Source organism: Diachasma alloeum, unplaced genomic scaffold (genome assembly GCF_001412515.2).
Source record: "Diachasma alloeum isolate Michigan unplaced genomic scaffold, Dall2.0 Dall_scaffold_00285, whole genome shotgun sequence".
Taxonomy (NCBI): Eukaryota; Metazoa; Arthropoda; class Insecta; order Hymenoptera; family Braconidae; genus Diachasma; species Diachasma alloeum.
In genome coordinates, this window is record NW_021680424.1 from 1,095,700 (window position 1) to 1,109,908 (window position 14,209).

Genomic DNA, 14,209 nt, shown 5'->3' on the forward strand with positions numbered 1-14,209 from the left:
AAAAAAATTCACAGAAAAACTTAGCAAATGCCATTTTTGCTTCAATAAAACAAGTTGAACCGCAATAATTTCACAGAAAAAAATGTGTAGAATTTCATCATTCGCTAGGTTTTCTATAAAATATGGTGGAGATGCGCGTAATGGAGAGTTGAACGCTTCACTGTTTTTACAATTCAAAATGTCCTTAAAAATTCCAGAAACGAGCTCTGAAAATTCATCTCGCGAGAGGATAAAAGGTTCACCCCGCTTTCCACATCGCATAATGCCAGCAAATAGCTTAGGAACGATTCCACTTGGCACAGATGGATCTATGGAACACCGTTGGCATTCAATGGACGATTCATCACGCTCTAAAGTTACAAATGCACCGCTTCGGAATACCACTGGCCCTTGCGCACCAAATTACGACGTATGGGCAACACACGAAGTTGGAATTCCCTTGAGTGAATTAGCAAACAGTATTCGCGGTAAACGCCAGCCGGAAACACGACAATCACTGGTCATTCCAGCTGATTCCAACGTCAGTCCTGATGACATTTTACTTGGCAATGATCTCAGGAAACTCTTCAGGGAGGCTGGATCATCCTTGACACTAACTGACGATAATAATGCCGATGTGGAATTGCAGATTATTGAATCGATAAACTTGCCATTGAGAGAAATCAAGAGGAGTGAGTCAACGCATTTTGTTATTGAAGGGGGCGAAGTGTTTCAACAACTTTTTGTTGACGGTTCGACAACTAATAGTGAACAGACAGAATCTTCACGTAATATTAATGATAAGGAGCTTCTGAAGGCAGAAGATTCTGCTGAGTTGTGTGAAGGCGAGGGCGTCAGCGATATTACGTAAAAGTATTGACGCTGTCAGTTTTTGTGCCAAAAATTGAAGAAGAAAAATCAAAATGAAAGAGAAAAAGAAATGGAAAAGGCTTCACAATGCTTTGGGACTCTCCTGGGACCAAATATTTTCCCCAAGATGTGAATGTGGAAGGAGTGGTTTCGAGTGGGAATAGAATTGACATTCATAGCTCACAAATGGCTACTTTATGATAATCTAGTTACGTTGAATGCCCCGAATCCTTAGTACCTGCTGAACAACTAAATCATCAAACTATTAGTAATGTTTCGATGGTATATTGAGGGGGAGAATAGAACAGAGAATTTCTATGAGTCATTCCAATCAATATATCATTTTGTTTTTTTCATTTTCTTTTTCTTCATATGAGGTAAAATGTGTAGACAAAATACAATTAAATAGAATTGATGAGATACAAATATTTTTTCGTGTTATGAAAGATTGTACCACCAATGTTCTTTCGTAATAAGACACGTCCTTCGGTGTGTACAAATAGATGTTGAAAAACAAATGAATAATGACATTCAAATATTCAACAATAATCAAGCCGTATCAGTGCTATGGAAGCAACAAATATATATTGATAAACATTGTTTGAGAAGGATGTACGATGGAGATTTATGTAATCCATGTTCTCATTACCGTTTATGTTATTTCAAAGGAAAAATATGAATAATGCTCATTTGTTATGATGTATTTTTATTTATGAATAATCCGTTCTCTGTATAATCATATCTTCTTTATATGACAGTATCATATCACTATAAAAATCTTTCACGATATTTACACTGCTCACGTTTCTACAATGGAAAGATATATGATTTCAATTTGATACCTTTCATTTAGATATTTTTAGTGCTGACTATGTACAGCGGAATCTTTGGGTTTGTATAGTAATTTAGATTCACCTTCAATTAGAAATGGAAATAAAAGAAAAAATGAAAAATGTGAAATTCAACTCCTAATCTTTGTGACTTAATGATCTATGTCCTTCTGCAAGCATGTGGGATATAAAAAGCATTTTGTTGGATATCCGGTCCTTAACTTTATTTTTTTTCTTATGAATGAGCTGATTGTACAAAATGGAAGGAAATAAGGAGTTATAAAGTGTCAGGATTTCCCCCTGGAGTTTTGGAGTTGATAATACTCGTTAGATTTATAACAACAGCAGTCCGAAGCGATCGAGGACTAGACGGATTGGAAACTAAATAAAATTTGATCTCGAAGAAACTTGTCACCCCGATTCCAACCAAATCGTTAATTTTCCCAGAGGAAAACTGAGAAAAATAAAAAACTAAAAAACAATAATAAATGAATAGGACGTAATACTTTAAAACTATCATGAAAGTAACATGGACAGCCTTGAAACAATATTTCCACTGAAGGTCTGCTTATCACCATTGTGTTCTTCGCTTTTCTGTTTCACCTCTTGCATGCTGCCCTCTGCACTCTTCTTTTCATCGATCTTCTGTGCATTCCTCGCCTCAGCTTTCGTGTGATTGAGAAAGGCCATTCCATGAACTCTCAGATGCTTGTCAACAGCAGACTTGTCCTCAAATACTGCCATGCAGACGTAGCACTGATTGGGCTCGCTCGTTCTAGCGTCGTAAAAGCCTCCAATATCAGGTGCATAGAGCGAATTCTGGGCGAGATAGGATACAGGATCGAGAATTCCATGATATGCTTTGAGATGCATCTGAAGACTGTTGGCAACGACAAAGTTTGCTCCGCACTCGAGGCAGACCAAGAAATGTTCCTTTATCCTGTGTTTGTTTGCAAAGTGTTCTCTCAGTAACTTTACATCTGCGAATAGCTCCTCGCACTTTTTACATTGGAAGTTACCATCTACTTGTTCGAGCTTCTCTTGCGTAACACAAATTCCAGATCGTGAATTGTCTTCAGTTTTCGTCAAAATACCTCTCCTTTTTCTTCTCGATGCTCCCCGAGGGGAGCTAGGCTCCAATTTCCTCTTCTTACATTCCACCTTGACTTCTTCTTCTTCGGCGGATGGAGGGATCTTCTCAAGTCGGGGAGTCACCTCACACAATTTGAATTCTCGGTAGTGTTTGGTAGCAAAATGATGTTTCAGTACTTCCCACGAAGTTGTTATATTCTCGTAACACAGATGACACTTGAAGTTGAGGGGCTGCGAGTTGGCATCCTCTACGCCATCTAGTGCCATTCTCCACGCTTTTTTAGGTCTTCCTTTTCGTCTCAATGCCTCTGCCGATTTCCTCATCAATTTGGCATGATCTACTAGTTGTATCTCTCTATTCTCAACTGGAATTTCGATAATTTCTTCGATATCAAATTTATCTGCAGTATCACTCAACTTGTCCATTTCGTCTGTTCCAATGACAGCATTTGCTTGACTTGTATCATCTACTGATCGTTCGAGGACAGCTGTTGAATTGAAATTATCAGGATTTTCAGTGGGTGAGGATGGCCTACGCGGTGCAGTCAAAACAGAATTGACAGAAATAGTGGAGATTGGAGTTGTTGAATTGGATGTGCGAGCCAGAATTTTCTTATTGTCCAGCTGATTACTGTTCTTATCGAATAAATTCATCCTCATCATAATTGGGCGTTGGTGAATGACTTTACCCGGAAGATAGCTCTTAGAAAAGAATTTCGGAGATTGGAATGCCTGCAGAGTTAATGGTGTCAATTTTGGACTGCTGATGACATTGATAGGTTTAGTAACGCCTGGAGTTGTGCTCTGGTTGCTGATGACATTTATAATTTTATTAGTCCCTGAATTCAGGCCCTGACTGCCGATGATATTGACAGGTTTATTAGCAACTGAAGTGATGCTCTGATTACTGATGAAATTAATTGTCCCATTAGCACTTGGCTTTATACTCTGGACTTTGACAATCTTGGGAATGGTCACTCCAGTTGGGACTTTTGAAGCTAGACTCTCGGGAAGTGCATTCAGCCTTATGAACTTGGGAGCTGGTGGGGATCGAATTTTGGGCTCATCGTGCGATTCAAATGCAGTTTTCGCTATGGAGCAAGAATTGACAATCTTGGGGAGTAACATTTCCTCCTTTTTCACCTGTAATTGTTTTGTGATCGGTCTTTCCACCTTCAGATTGAAGTAGGATGCAAAAAAGTTGAGGGTCTCGGGAGTTATAACTTCACACAATCTCTCTCGATGATTTCCAAAGACATGATCCTGAATGATATTCTCATTTCCTTTAACGTTTTTTATGAAAAATGCACAGAAAGGACATGTGTAATATTGAATTTTACCGATCTCACGGTGGCTCTCTAGATGAACTTTGAAATTCTCCGGTGATACCAAGCATCCACCAAAATCACAGATGATCAGAGTCTCGGGGTTTGAGGCTGCGCTAGAGTGATCTTTGGAACAATGGACGATGTGGTCAAAGTAAGAGGTTGAGGCAACGGGACAACGATCACAAACCAGTACAGACGTCGTATGAGTCTCGTAGTAGTGTTTACTTAGCGCCTCCATCGTCAAAAATCCCTCCATTTCACAGACTCGACAGGCATAAATCTCCTGCGTGTTCAAATGGAAACACTTGGTCCATATGTGAATTTCCAAATTCTGCATGTTGGGAAAAACAGTGAAGCACTCGGGACACGTGTAAGGTGCTTGATTCTTGTGGAATTTCAAATGCTCTTTGTAACGATTTTCACTTCCCTGCTTGGCCTTGCACAGATGACAGATAAAATTGGAGCATTGGCAATACTGATCCTCTTGAGTCGAAGGCTTGGATATACCTGGCAAATACTTTTTGGGCTTGATCTTCTTTTTACACTCTGGGCATATGAGGTAACAATTTTTCTGATACTCCCACGACGTCATTTTACTCTTGAAATCGTTATTGATCTTTTGATCCATATTTTGATTTTTTACTGGATCGTTTGATGCTGTCTCCAAGTATCCTGTCAATGATTTCAATGTGGCCAGATTCTTCCTCGACATGGATTCTAAATCCACACAACCTGACTTGCTGAAATCCCTGCAGAATTCTGAAAAAGTATTGATTATCGTCTGAATTTTTTGCTTCGAGTAGGTCAGCAATTTTTTTCTCATCTCGAGCTGATACTTCTTCAGGAGAATCTCTATTCCCTTGGGCCCATTCTCCAAGCAATGTAAATTGGCATTGTTCTGAAAATCAGAGCCCAGGCAGCTTCTTGGCAGATGAATCTGCCTGTTCTTCAGAGCAGGGGACAACAATTGTGGTATTTGAGCCGTTCGAATATTATTAGTCACTGAATTTTGAGCCTCTTTAGGTGTTGTCAAGTTGGAACATGGAATTTGTATGAGTTTAATCTTGGTACCACCTGGTATCACAAGCTTGCCACTAGTATCAGATAGTGGTGGTATTTTTGATAAATTATTTGAAGAATTGGAGACATTTGAGAGGACTGCAGAGGGACTACTGGTTGTCACAGTAGTTGTAGCCCTTTCCGATTTACCTGCAATCATAGTCGAACTCGTTTCGATCAGAGGTGGGGGGAGTCGCTGGACTCCTCGCTCTGGAGCCGTTGTAATTTCATTTTTCCTCAAGACCGATATTACATTACTCTTGATCATTTGTGGAGGTGGTTTCGATACGACGTTGGTGGATTTACTTTTGTCATTAATTTTCTCCGAGCGTTTTTCACTGACATTTACATTGAGACCACTTGAACTTTTTTTGAGGGCTTCGAGGGATGGTATATCAGAGAATTTTGGAGGTGTTTTCTTGAGGACAGACACCCTTGCTGCTGCCTGTGGGCTAACTTTTCCCTTGGGTGGCACGAAGATTGAAGCCGTTGGACCACAGTCAACAAAGGCTATATCTGCAGAGATGGGTAAATCCTCGATGGGGATTGGGGCGGCAACATCTCCAACGGGGTCGATAAAATTTTCACTCACTTCATCATCAGAATCAATGAGATATTTCTTCAATAATTCACCAACAAGTGACGAGTCAGATGGCTCTGACATCCACCATTTTCCAGTGTGATTCTCAGTTCTCAAAATGTCCACTACGTGCTTCTGCTTCACAAAGGCATACTCCATGAGGGCCTTGCACGCATCGTGGAGGTGTGACCACTCGGAATTTTCAACTTCCGAGGGCATTGGCATCATCATGAGATACGTCATTTCGACTGAGTACACACTGTGTGATTTTAGGTGGGCGAAAAATTGACACTGATTGTAGAATATCTTGACAGAGCCCATTTTCTGGCCACGTCTGACACCTCGTCTGCTCAGACGCGCACGATTCTTGTTCTGAATGTTCTGGCAGTCTCGACACATCGATCCGTCCTCCTGGATGTGAGTGCAACTAACGGTGAAACAGTGGGCACACCAGTAACCGAGAACAAAACTCTTTCGATTCTCATGATCATCCAGACTCCTTTTGAAACGAAACCTAGATGATGATGCAATATTTTCGTTAGTGAGAGCATGGAAGAACACGAGTGTCATTGTGGCTATTGTAAATGATACATTAGTGCTTGGAAAAATAAACTCAAATAAAAATACTTACGAGTCATTGCAATGTTTGCACGTGTAAAATGGCTGCATTTCTTCATTTTTTAATCTCAATTCCTCTGGAATCTCTGCAGGTACAAAGGGGTTTGGATCGACAGCAAAAACAGAAGCTTTCAGTGCGTTAAAATATTCTTCACCCCACCTGAGCTCGTTTCTTCGATTTTTTCGAAGCTTTGGAATTTCATTTCTTTCATTTATGTTTTTGGATATTGCCTTTCCTCGACTGCTACCTCCTGGCAACGATTTATCACACGCGTACATTTTGTTGACGTTTGTATCTAGGTTTCACCAAGATGGATCCATGAGATGTTATTAAAAAGAACCTGGAGGGTATTTTTCATTCCTCTAGATTAAATCTTTATAAAAATAATGAAAAGTCAATTAGTGCTGTTGAAATGAATTGTCTCTTGTGTTTGGGAATTGTGGGAGAACAATTACTTTTTTTACATGTCAATTGTTTAGTGGTAGTTGTTGGTCTGTCTTCAGAGGTGATAATCATAATCCATTATTGTCTTGAGGGTTATACGTATTTTATTATTCTCACGGATAAACAGCGATGGAGAATTAACTTCAATAGGTGAATGACTCCTTTTGTCCTTCAGCATTTGATGGAATACAAGATCTCTTGGTGTTGCTCACGACATGTATACAAATCGAACAATTATTGTATGGCAATTTTCTATGTAAGCGAGGCAGCGCGCAAGCTGATATTCGCCCTCTATCATTGTAAATATGGCGACTTGGCGCGGCGAGTTCGGTTTTCAGTTTGCGCTGTCGATAAGAGAAGAGAGCGATCAAGCAGGTGTCGCCATCTTCAAGGGAGGAAGTGGAAGCATCAGTTGCGTAGCGGTAATTTTGAATTTTTCGAAATGTCAATCCCCTTTCAAATTAAAAGAAGTAAAAATGAAAAAGCTCTCGAAAAATTATTGCATTTTTATTCAAGTGTCGGGAAATATACCCGACGAAGCCCTTTGCCTAGACAAAATGATATTAATGAGATCGAAATGATGGAGGAATCCATGGATTGATAGGAGAGCGCAAGCTCGGAGCCTCGACCAGCAGCGGAGCTTTCGAATCAATACGGCAATGGCCGACTGATCAAAACCAGTCAGGATTCGTCCACCGTGAAGCTCACATCATTTCACTTACACGGCAAATTAATTCAAACACAAACCCTTGGAAATAGGCGGTAATTCATCTGGCTGAGACATGAATTCATCGATCTGAAGTCATAAGAATAGAATTGAGGATATTTTTCGGTTTAAATTGACCAGTTGAAGCACTCGCAATTTATTTCACGAAATAGAGTCTCCATAAGGAGCTCATTGAGGTAACTGACCGTGCGCAACGGTGCTTTTAAGGTCGTTGCTGCCGCCAGGATTGCATTCTCGAGTGGACCTATCCAAGACCTCAATTTTCCCATTAAGAAATCACTCGTCTATGGTCATTACTAATTGCGAGCTTAAAAAGTGACTGTGGCGACTCAATTTAGTTTTCTCAAATAATAGGATCTCTTGTTGAAGTGGTGTTGATCGCTCGAAGGGACCTTGAATAAAAATAACACCGAGATACCCTAATTGCATACTGAAGTAGTGATAATTGGAGATTAAATTGATTGCCCCGTGAACCGCTGGGAATCACTATCAATAAAATCTTCAGACTCTGCAAATTAAACATTTATTTTTTGGAATATTTCACGAAAGTAGGGGCAATCCAACGATTGGGTCAATTAATACATCCCGTGCCCTCCGGCATCTCCGTAAACATCTAGTGGGTAGTGATTGGTCGTTTCGTACTTTTTTTCCGAAACATCCCCAAAACGGCAACCCGTCGTCGTTGTTTACGTGCTGCGAGAGGTCGCAAGAGAATAGAGAGAAAAAATTTAACGTCAACGGTGACATGGAAGAAAAGTCATCGGCAAGATTTTCTGAGTATCTATTTGCTAAAATGGGAGGACACGATGTTTCAGCCTCACAGGGTCCTAGGAAGGTGACGGCAGATACTAGGAAATGGATGCGTGAAAATATGCTGCTCTTGGTTACACTGAGCGGAGTTTTACTCGGCGTTGTATTGGGTAAATTATTTTTTCAACTCTATTTTGCAATGTCAAATTGCCATTGATTTATTTTCATTATTTTTTATTGTAATTAAAAGATAGACAAAGGATCTATTTTATTTTAAAGTTTTTTGCTGAGAATTTTCATAAATTCAGGATAGTTCTCCAGACCCCTCAAAAGCCCATAAAAAATTGATATGAAACACTTCCCATTCATAATATGATGGATAATTGTTTGAATATAGGAGACTGCTTCTTTCTACTGTTGGGCTCAAACCAGTTTACATAAGAAGCTTCCATCAATCAATGACACATTCATATGTTCTCATACTTTTATCCTATTATTACGTGAACTTCACATTGAAGAAAGGGATAGAGTCATGCACGATCGATATCTAGCATGAAGTAAACATTTTGATCCGGTCTCTTATCGTCACAGATATACCTATCGAGTGGCATGACATTTCCGTGAATTTCCATATCTAAATCCATCGATATCTCATCAATTATAGGACTTGATGTCAATTCTAGAGTGCAAAGGGTTTTCATGCTTTGGGGAAATCTTTTAGTCATTGTGACCTTGTTGCATGCACCTTTCAACCTTTCAATTCCGAGTGGGTTTCCAGTGTATTGTTACAGCTGTGAGAACACTTGTTAGAGAAACTACCAGTATATCGCTGCGGGTTGACAAGTTTCCATTGATGCGGAGAAAGTTATTCCCAATAGCTCTAATTAGAGGGAGACAGATTAAACAGTTAATAACAGTTATTCCCGACATTTCCCCGTAATCCTTGACTTTATGAGTTAATGTGATATTGATAATGACATTTTAAATGCCATTACAAGTCGAATTAGAATTCCAGTGGATATTAAATACTCTCTTTCTATTAAAAGATGTTTTTTTTTTCCCCCAAAATTTATTATAAATTAACGGAGAGCAATACAGAGAATGTTGACAGAATAAGTAGTAAAAGAAAAGCCAATTCAGTGAGCGTAGATACCCGCGTCATGTTTAAAGACTACCCAATTTAGTTAGCAAAGGTCAAAGAAGGTGAATTGTTTGGGGAGGGTCTTGGTACCAGTCAACACCTATCACGCGGCTATGATTCACGCGATGAATGACGAGTATCTGCCAATGATTCAACTCTCAACCCCCGACTGACCCACTTTTTAAGAATCAGTTATGTAATATCATCTCGTTATAGAGAGGTGTCATTGTCGACGTGAGGCTTCAGAATTATTGAATTTATGGGGATGGTTTCTCCCCTCTGTTTCATTTTTCATGATGAAACATGAATTGTTTACCTATTTCAGGGTTTGGTTTGCGACCTCTGGGACTCGGTGGTGATGCTGTTATGTTGATAAGCTATCCTGGGGAGCTGTTCATGAGACTATTGAAATTGATGATTCTACCGCTTGTAATTGCCAGTTTAATTTCCGGTAACTAATGAGATATCACAATAATTTTATCATCCACGAGGGAATTGAGTATTGTTCAATAAATCTGGGTTTTCTCCAGGATCTGCAAGTTTGAATGCAAAAATGAATGGAAAAATTGCCGTTCGAACTCTAGTTTATTTCATTCTGACTTCACTATTCAACGCCATTCTTGGGGTTGCCCTCGCCCTGTTGATTCACCCTGGCAATTCCGGAATAAGGGAGGCAACTGCATCCTCCACCCACACCCGTGCGGTTAACATCCTTGACAGTCTCCTAGACCTTGGAAGGTAATGAATAATTATAGAGATCCGTATAAATCTCCCTAATCTTCGGTCATCGTTGATGTTCAAACCTTATGAAGAAATATTTATATAGAGGCAAAAATAGATTGCTACTATCGATTAGTTGTACGTATACCTCGGCTGTTTTATTCACACTGGCAAATACACTCAAGTGCATCACACTGCGCCAAACGTTATAGTCAAAATGAGCCAATTCGAAGGAACAAAGGGGGTTTATTCGCTGAACAAACCGCCTGACACTGATTGAGCACCCTTAATATCGCGAGTGTGCCAAAGCCCCAAGGTTAAAACTTAATAGAGTCGTGTAAATACTTGGACGAAAAAAAAGAAACACATTTATTCCCCTTTTCAATTATATAGATTGGTTTCAAGTGAAAAATCCTCGAGAAATCCAGTTCTGATTGATCGTTTTGTGCATGATTCCAGGAATATGTTCCCAGACAATTTATTCCAGGCAGCCTTCCAACAAGCACACACAGTGTACGTGCCTAAACAACCGAAACTTCAGAATGAAAGTGACAAGCTCCTGGATTCCAAGGATCTGCCTGAAGAGGAATTGATAAGAGTTATTCAGTACAGAAGTGGCACCAACACACTGGGAATTGTATTTTTTTGTCTTGTCTTTGGGACATTCTTGGGTACCCTTGGGGAGAAGAAGGGCCAAATTGTTATTGAATTTTTTAAAGCTGTTTTTGAAGTCATCATGAGGATGGTTTCTACTGTCATGTGGTAGCTAACATTATTCACCTCAATTGACATTCCTTCCGGTATTTTAAGATATATAAATTGATTGGTTCATTACATTGCAGGATGACTCCAATTGGAATAACATCGGTGATAGCTGGCAAAATACTTGGAGTAAATGATCTGGCTCTAGTCATGTCTCAGCTGGCTTGGTTCATTGTCACAGTGGTTGTCGGTGTATTCTTTTATCAGCTCGTCATAATGCAACTTATTTACCTGGCGATCGTCAGAAAGAATCCATTTAAATTCTACGCTGGTCTGGCACAGGGAACCCTCACCGCCTTCGCCATGGCATCAACGTGAGTCAACGACCTTCGAATTCGGGTTCCCCTTACCAACAATTCGAAACTACATCCACCTCGCCTGCCTTACAGGGCCTCAGTTTTTTTTTCTTTACTATGATTTTTTGCGTCTTTTCTTGCCTTCTCCGCTTCTTTAGTGTTCAATCTATTTTTTTTTCTTTTATGCTTTTCATCATTATCTTCCCTTTTATTGTTCACAGTCTCCTCGGCCTTTTCCATGATTCCTCTGTTGTTAACAGCAAATTCCGTTGAAAACCCCGTTTCCGGCCCGATTTTCCATCGTTTTAAGTCAAAGATATAATAGACAAGCAATTGATGATAGAGTATGTTTCAGCCAGCCAAGTGGAGGCTTTGCGAGGCCGTGGCGGTCCCCTTGAATCTTTACCCATTCAATTCCTCCGGGTCTTGCACAGCGTTGAGATAATTTTGAATTTTTTTAATGGAAGAACAGCCTCAATGCCCCCTATCGATTTTATGCCATTGAATTTTCCATAGTAAACGATTTTTCTTGACTCCCTGTAGACTTTGAGTAGATTTTGCTTTCAATCTCTCCCTCATCTCTCATCGTACATTATTTAAATAATAGTTGTACTAGAAAAAACTCTGATAGTTGAAAGGAAAACGCTGTGAAAGGCTCGCAATGTCCTAGCCCTTCCCGGAAGGCCCAATTGAATTTTCCAGAATTAAGAAAAAACAAAAAACAAAACAAAAATCATTGAAATTGAGAAAAAGAAAGAGCGATTGAGAGGTATGCAGCCCCAGGTGGCACTTAGGATGCCGATACTTCCGGTTCTGCAATCGCCCCTGACGGGTGAAATGATTGACCACAGATAATTGATAGGAGTGGAGTTTTTGTTCATTCTTCTTGGGAACCGGAAGTCAGCTGACTCCGTGTCACTTGGACTGGATTAACGAGCGTGGAAGCTGATTCGGTCACTCTGCATACATCTCTGCATTTGACTGATTTCTTCTCGCTTTTGAAATTCAACTTTGAGAGATTTAAAATTTGTAATCAATTAGTTTTCCATTTTATCATGGAAGTTGTAGCGAGAAACCGAGTCAAAGAAAGATGAAGATGGAGAGACAAAGGCGCGGTTTCCACGCCTCAGCTGAACAAAAAAAAACCAACTGCTTCAGAAACCTATTTTAATATTGATATTTCTGGGTAGTGAGGAGTAATTAAAGAAACTGGGAAAATATTGTTGTTTGCGTTGATCCAAAATTCTGTAATTGCAGGGGGTGAACGGTGTGATCGATGACTGGCGAGCGGCTAAGCAGCGTCACCCACTAATTTGTTTCATTAACTTTCTCATTTGTTTAATTTTCTTACTATCGGCTAGGATAGCGTTAAGCAACGATCATTTTCCCAGTTTAATTAAAAGTAATTGTCGACGAGTTTTCTAGAAACTCATGGCCTTGAAATTTTATTGGTTTCTTTATTTTTGTCTTAATTTTTCATTGGAATACTCAACTATGACGAGGGTGAATTCATGAATCTCATTGATGAAGTGAATCCGCGTCTTTCCTCCTATTTATTCTCTAGAGAGGGGACACCTTTTTCAAATGAAGAGAAAATTTTCTGTGGTCAAGTGGAGAAGAGAGATCATTTCCAAACTATTTATTATATAGTTACTAAGGGAGAACATCTTCATTCGCTTCTTCCACAGAATTTCTCAACTTGCAAGAAACTCCAAATCAACATGAAAAAGAAATGATAGAATTGTTACAGACTCTAATAACCGAAGATACTTTGTGTGTGGATTAAATTTTTACAGAGACACATCAGAATGAATAAACTGTGACTGAGTGAGTTACAGTACTACTATATGAATATCAATGATGATGTATTAGATCAAACGACATGCGGCCTATTTGCAGGTGGTTTTCTATTCATAGAAAACAGTTCTGAATGAACGAGCAATAAACTCAGTGTCAGGGGTGTGTTGGTAAGTAATGATGGCCGCAGATAAAGGTACAATACAACGTTTGTTCCAGGATGTATCCAGTGACATCATCCTCATCGAAATACATCTGTTGAATGGAGGAAAAAAAAAAAAAAAGAAAAACAACAACGACACTTTCTTTTCAGATATTACCTCTGACATTTATTTTTCAGTTTTTGCCTATAATAATGGTCATTCTGGTCAATCGCACTTGTTTCTTACAGAGTTATCAATGAATAATGGTTAAATTACTAATTATTAACGAATAATTCATCAACTAATAAAATCGAAAGATAATTTCAATTATTTTTAAATTTATATTTCATAATTTTTAGCATTTTTTTTTATGTTTTCGAATTGTTTTCCTAGTTTTGAAGAGTGTATGGAGATGGACTGTAGCAGTATGAAGTGTTGTATTATTGAATGAAAGAGTGAGCGTGCCAGAATGACCTCCCAATAATCCCGAAAGGAAGCGGCTATCCTTGGAGTTCATCAGGCTGATAATGTCGTGGAAAATTAATTGATAAAAATTAGGCGATATAATTGTCTTGGGATTTCCTAACAAAGCTTTGCGCAGGGCGGCGGCACTTCCTGTTACTTTTCGACTGATGACGGAGAAGCTAAGTGTCGACCCGAGGGTCACCAGATTTGTACTACCCATTGGATGCAACATTAATATGGATGGAACAGCACTTTTTGTCTCAACTGCCAGTGTTTTTATCGCACAGATGAATGGAATTTTTCTGGGTTTCGGGGAAATTGTTACCGTCATGTAAGAATATTTCTTCTTCTACATTTTACTCGACGTACGATACATTCGTTAGGATTATTCATCGATTTTTAGATTGACATCGACTGCAGCTAGTGTATCATCAGCGTCAGTTCCTAGTGCAGCCCTGGTACTTCTTCTCGTTGTCTTGAGTGCCATCGACGCTCCAGTACAAGATGTTTCTCTTTTATTTGCCATAGATTGGTTTGTGTAAGTATAATTCTCTGTATTAAGTTTTTTTTTTTTTTTTTTTTTTTTTTTTTTTTTTTTTTTTTTTTT

General features: G+C 39.2%; 3 protein-coding genes across 5 annotated transcripts in view; 2 read left to right on the forward strand and 1 right to left on the reverse strand.

Annotated features, from left to right (window-relative positions):
* Nucleotides 1-2,153, forward strand: part of LOC107038613 (gamma-aminobutyric acid type B receptor subunit 2) — a 23,513-nt gene extending 21,360 nt beyond the window's left edge. Inside the window, exon 19 of the mRNA XM_015257820.2 lies at nt 198-2,153. Within this exon, the coding sequence (XP_015113306.1) occupies nt 198-850 (653 nt within the window). The 3' untranslated portion in view covers nt 851-2,153. The remainder of the gene's footprint in view (nt 1-197) is intronic.
* On the reverse strand, nt 1,150-7,072 carry LOC107038612. Of its 2 annotated transcripts, XM_015257818.2 has the most exons (3): nt 6,813-7,072; nt 6,370-6,730; nt 1,150-6,252 (listed from the first exon to the last, which is right to left on the reverse strand). In XM_015257818.2, exons 2-3 carry the CDS (start codon nt 6,633-6,635, stop codon nt 2,196-2,198), a joined length of 4,323 nt encoding a protein of 1,440 aa, XP_015113304.1. In that variant the 5' UTR covers nt 6,636-6,730; nt 6,813-7,072; the 3' UTR covers nt 1,150-2,195. The 2 variants fall into 2 exon arrangements, with proteins under 2 accessions (XP_015113304.1, XP_015113305.1); XM_015257819.2 differs by having other exon boundaries at nt 6,370-7,072.
* A 962-nt stretch (nt 7,073-8,034) lies between these two features.
* LOC107038595 (excitatory amino acid transporter) overlaps nt 8,035-14,209 on the forward strand; it is a 9,425-nt gene continuing 3,250 nt past the window's right edge. For both annotated transcript variants that reach the window (XM_015257788.2, XM_015257787.2), the window contains exons 1-7: nt 8,035-8,448; nt 9,745-9,870; nt 9,950-10,157; nt 10,599-10,901; nt 10,982-11,215; nt 13,739-13,933; nt 14,006-14,140. In XM_015257788.2, coding sequence (XP_015113274.1) covers nt 8,274-8,448; nt 9,745-9,870; nt 9,950-10,157; nt 10,599-10,901; nt 10,982-11,215; nt 13,739-13,933; nt 14,006-14,140 — 1,376 coding nt within the window. In that variant the 5' untranslated portion in view covers nt 8,035-8,273. The remainder of the gene's footprint in view (nt 8,449-9,744; nt 9,871-9,949; nt 10,158-10,598; nt 10,902-10,981; nt 11,216-13,738; nt 13,934-14,005; nt 14,141-14,209) is intronic.

Bases quoted from the DNA above. Each gene is read 5' to 3' on its own strand.
- LOC107038612 (XM_015257818.2), bottom strand. From the start codon at position 6,635: ATGTACGCGTGTGATAAATCGTTGCCAGGAGGTAGCAGTCGAGGAAAG. The intron at 6,253-6,369 runs GTAAGTATTTTT...ATCATCATCTAG, and splicing joins TGCAAACATTGCAATGACTC to GTTTCGTTTCAAAAGGAGTC.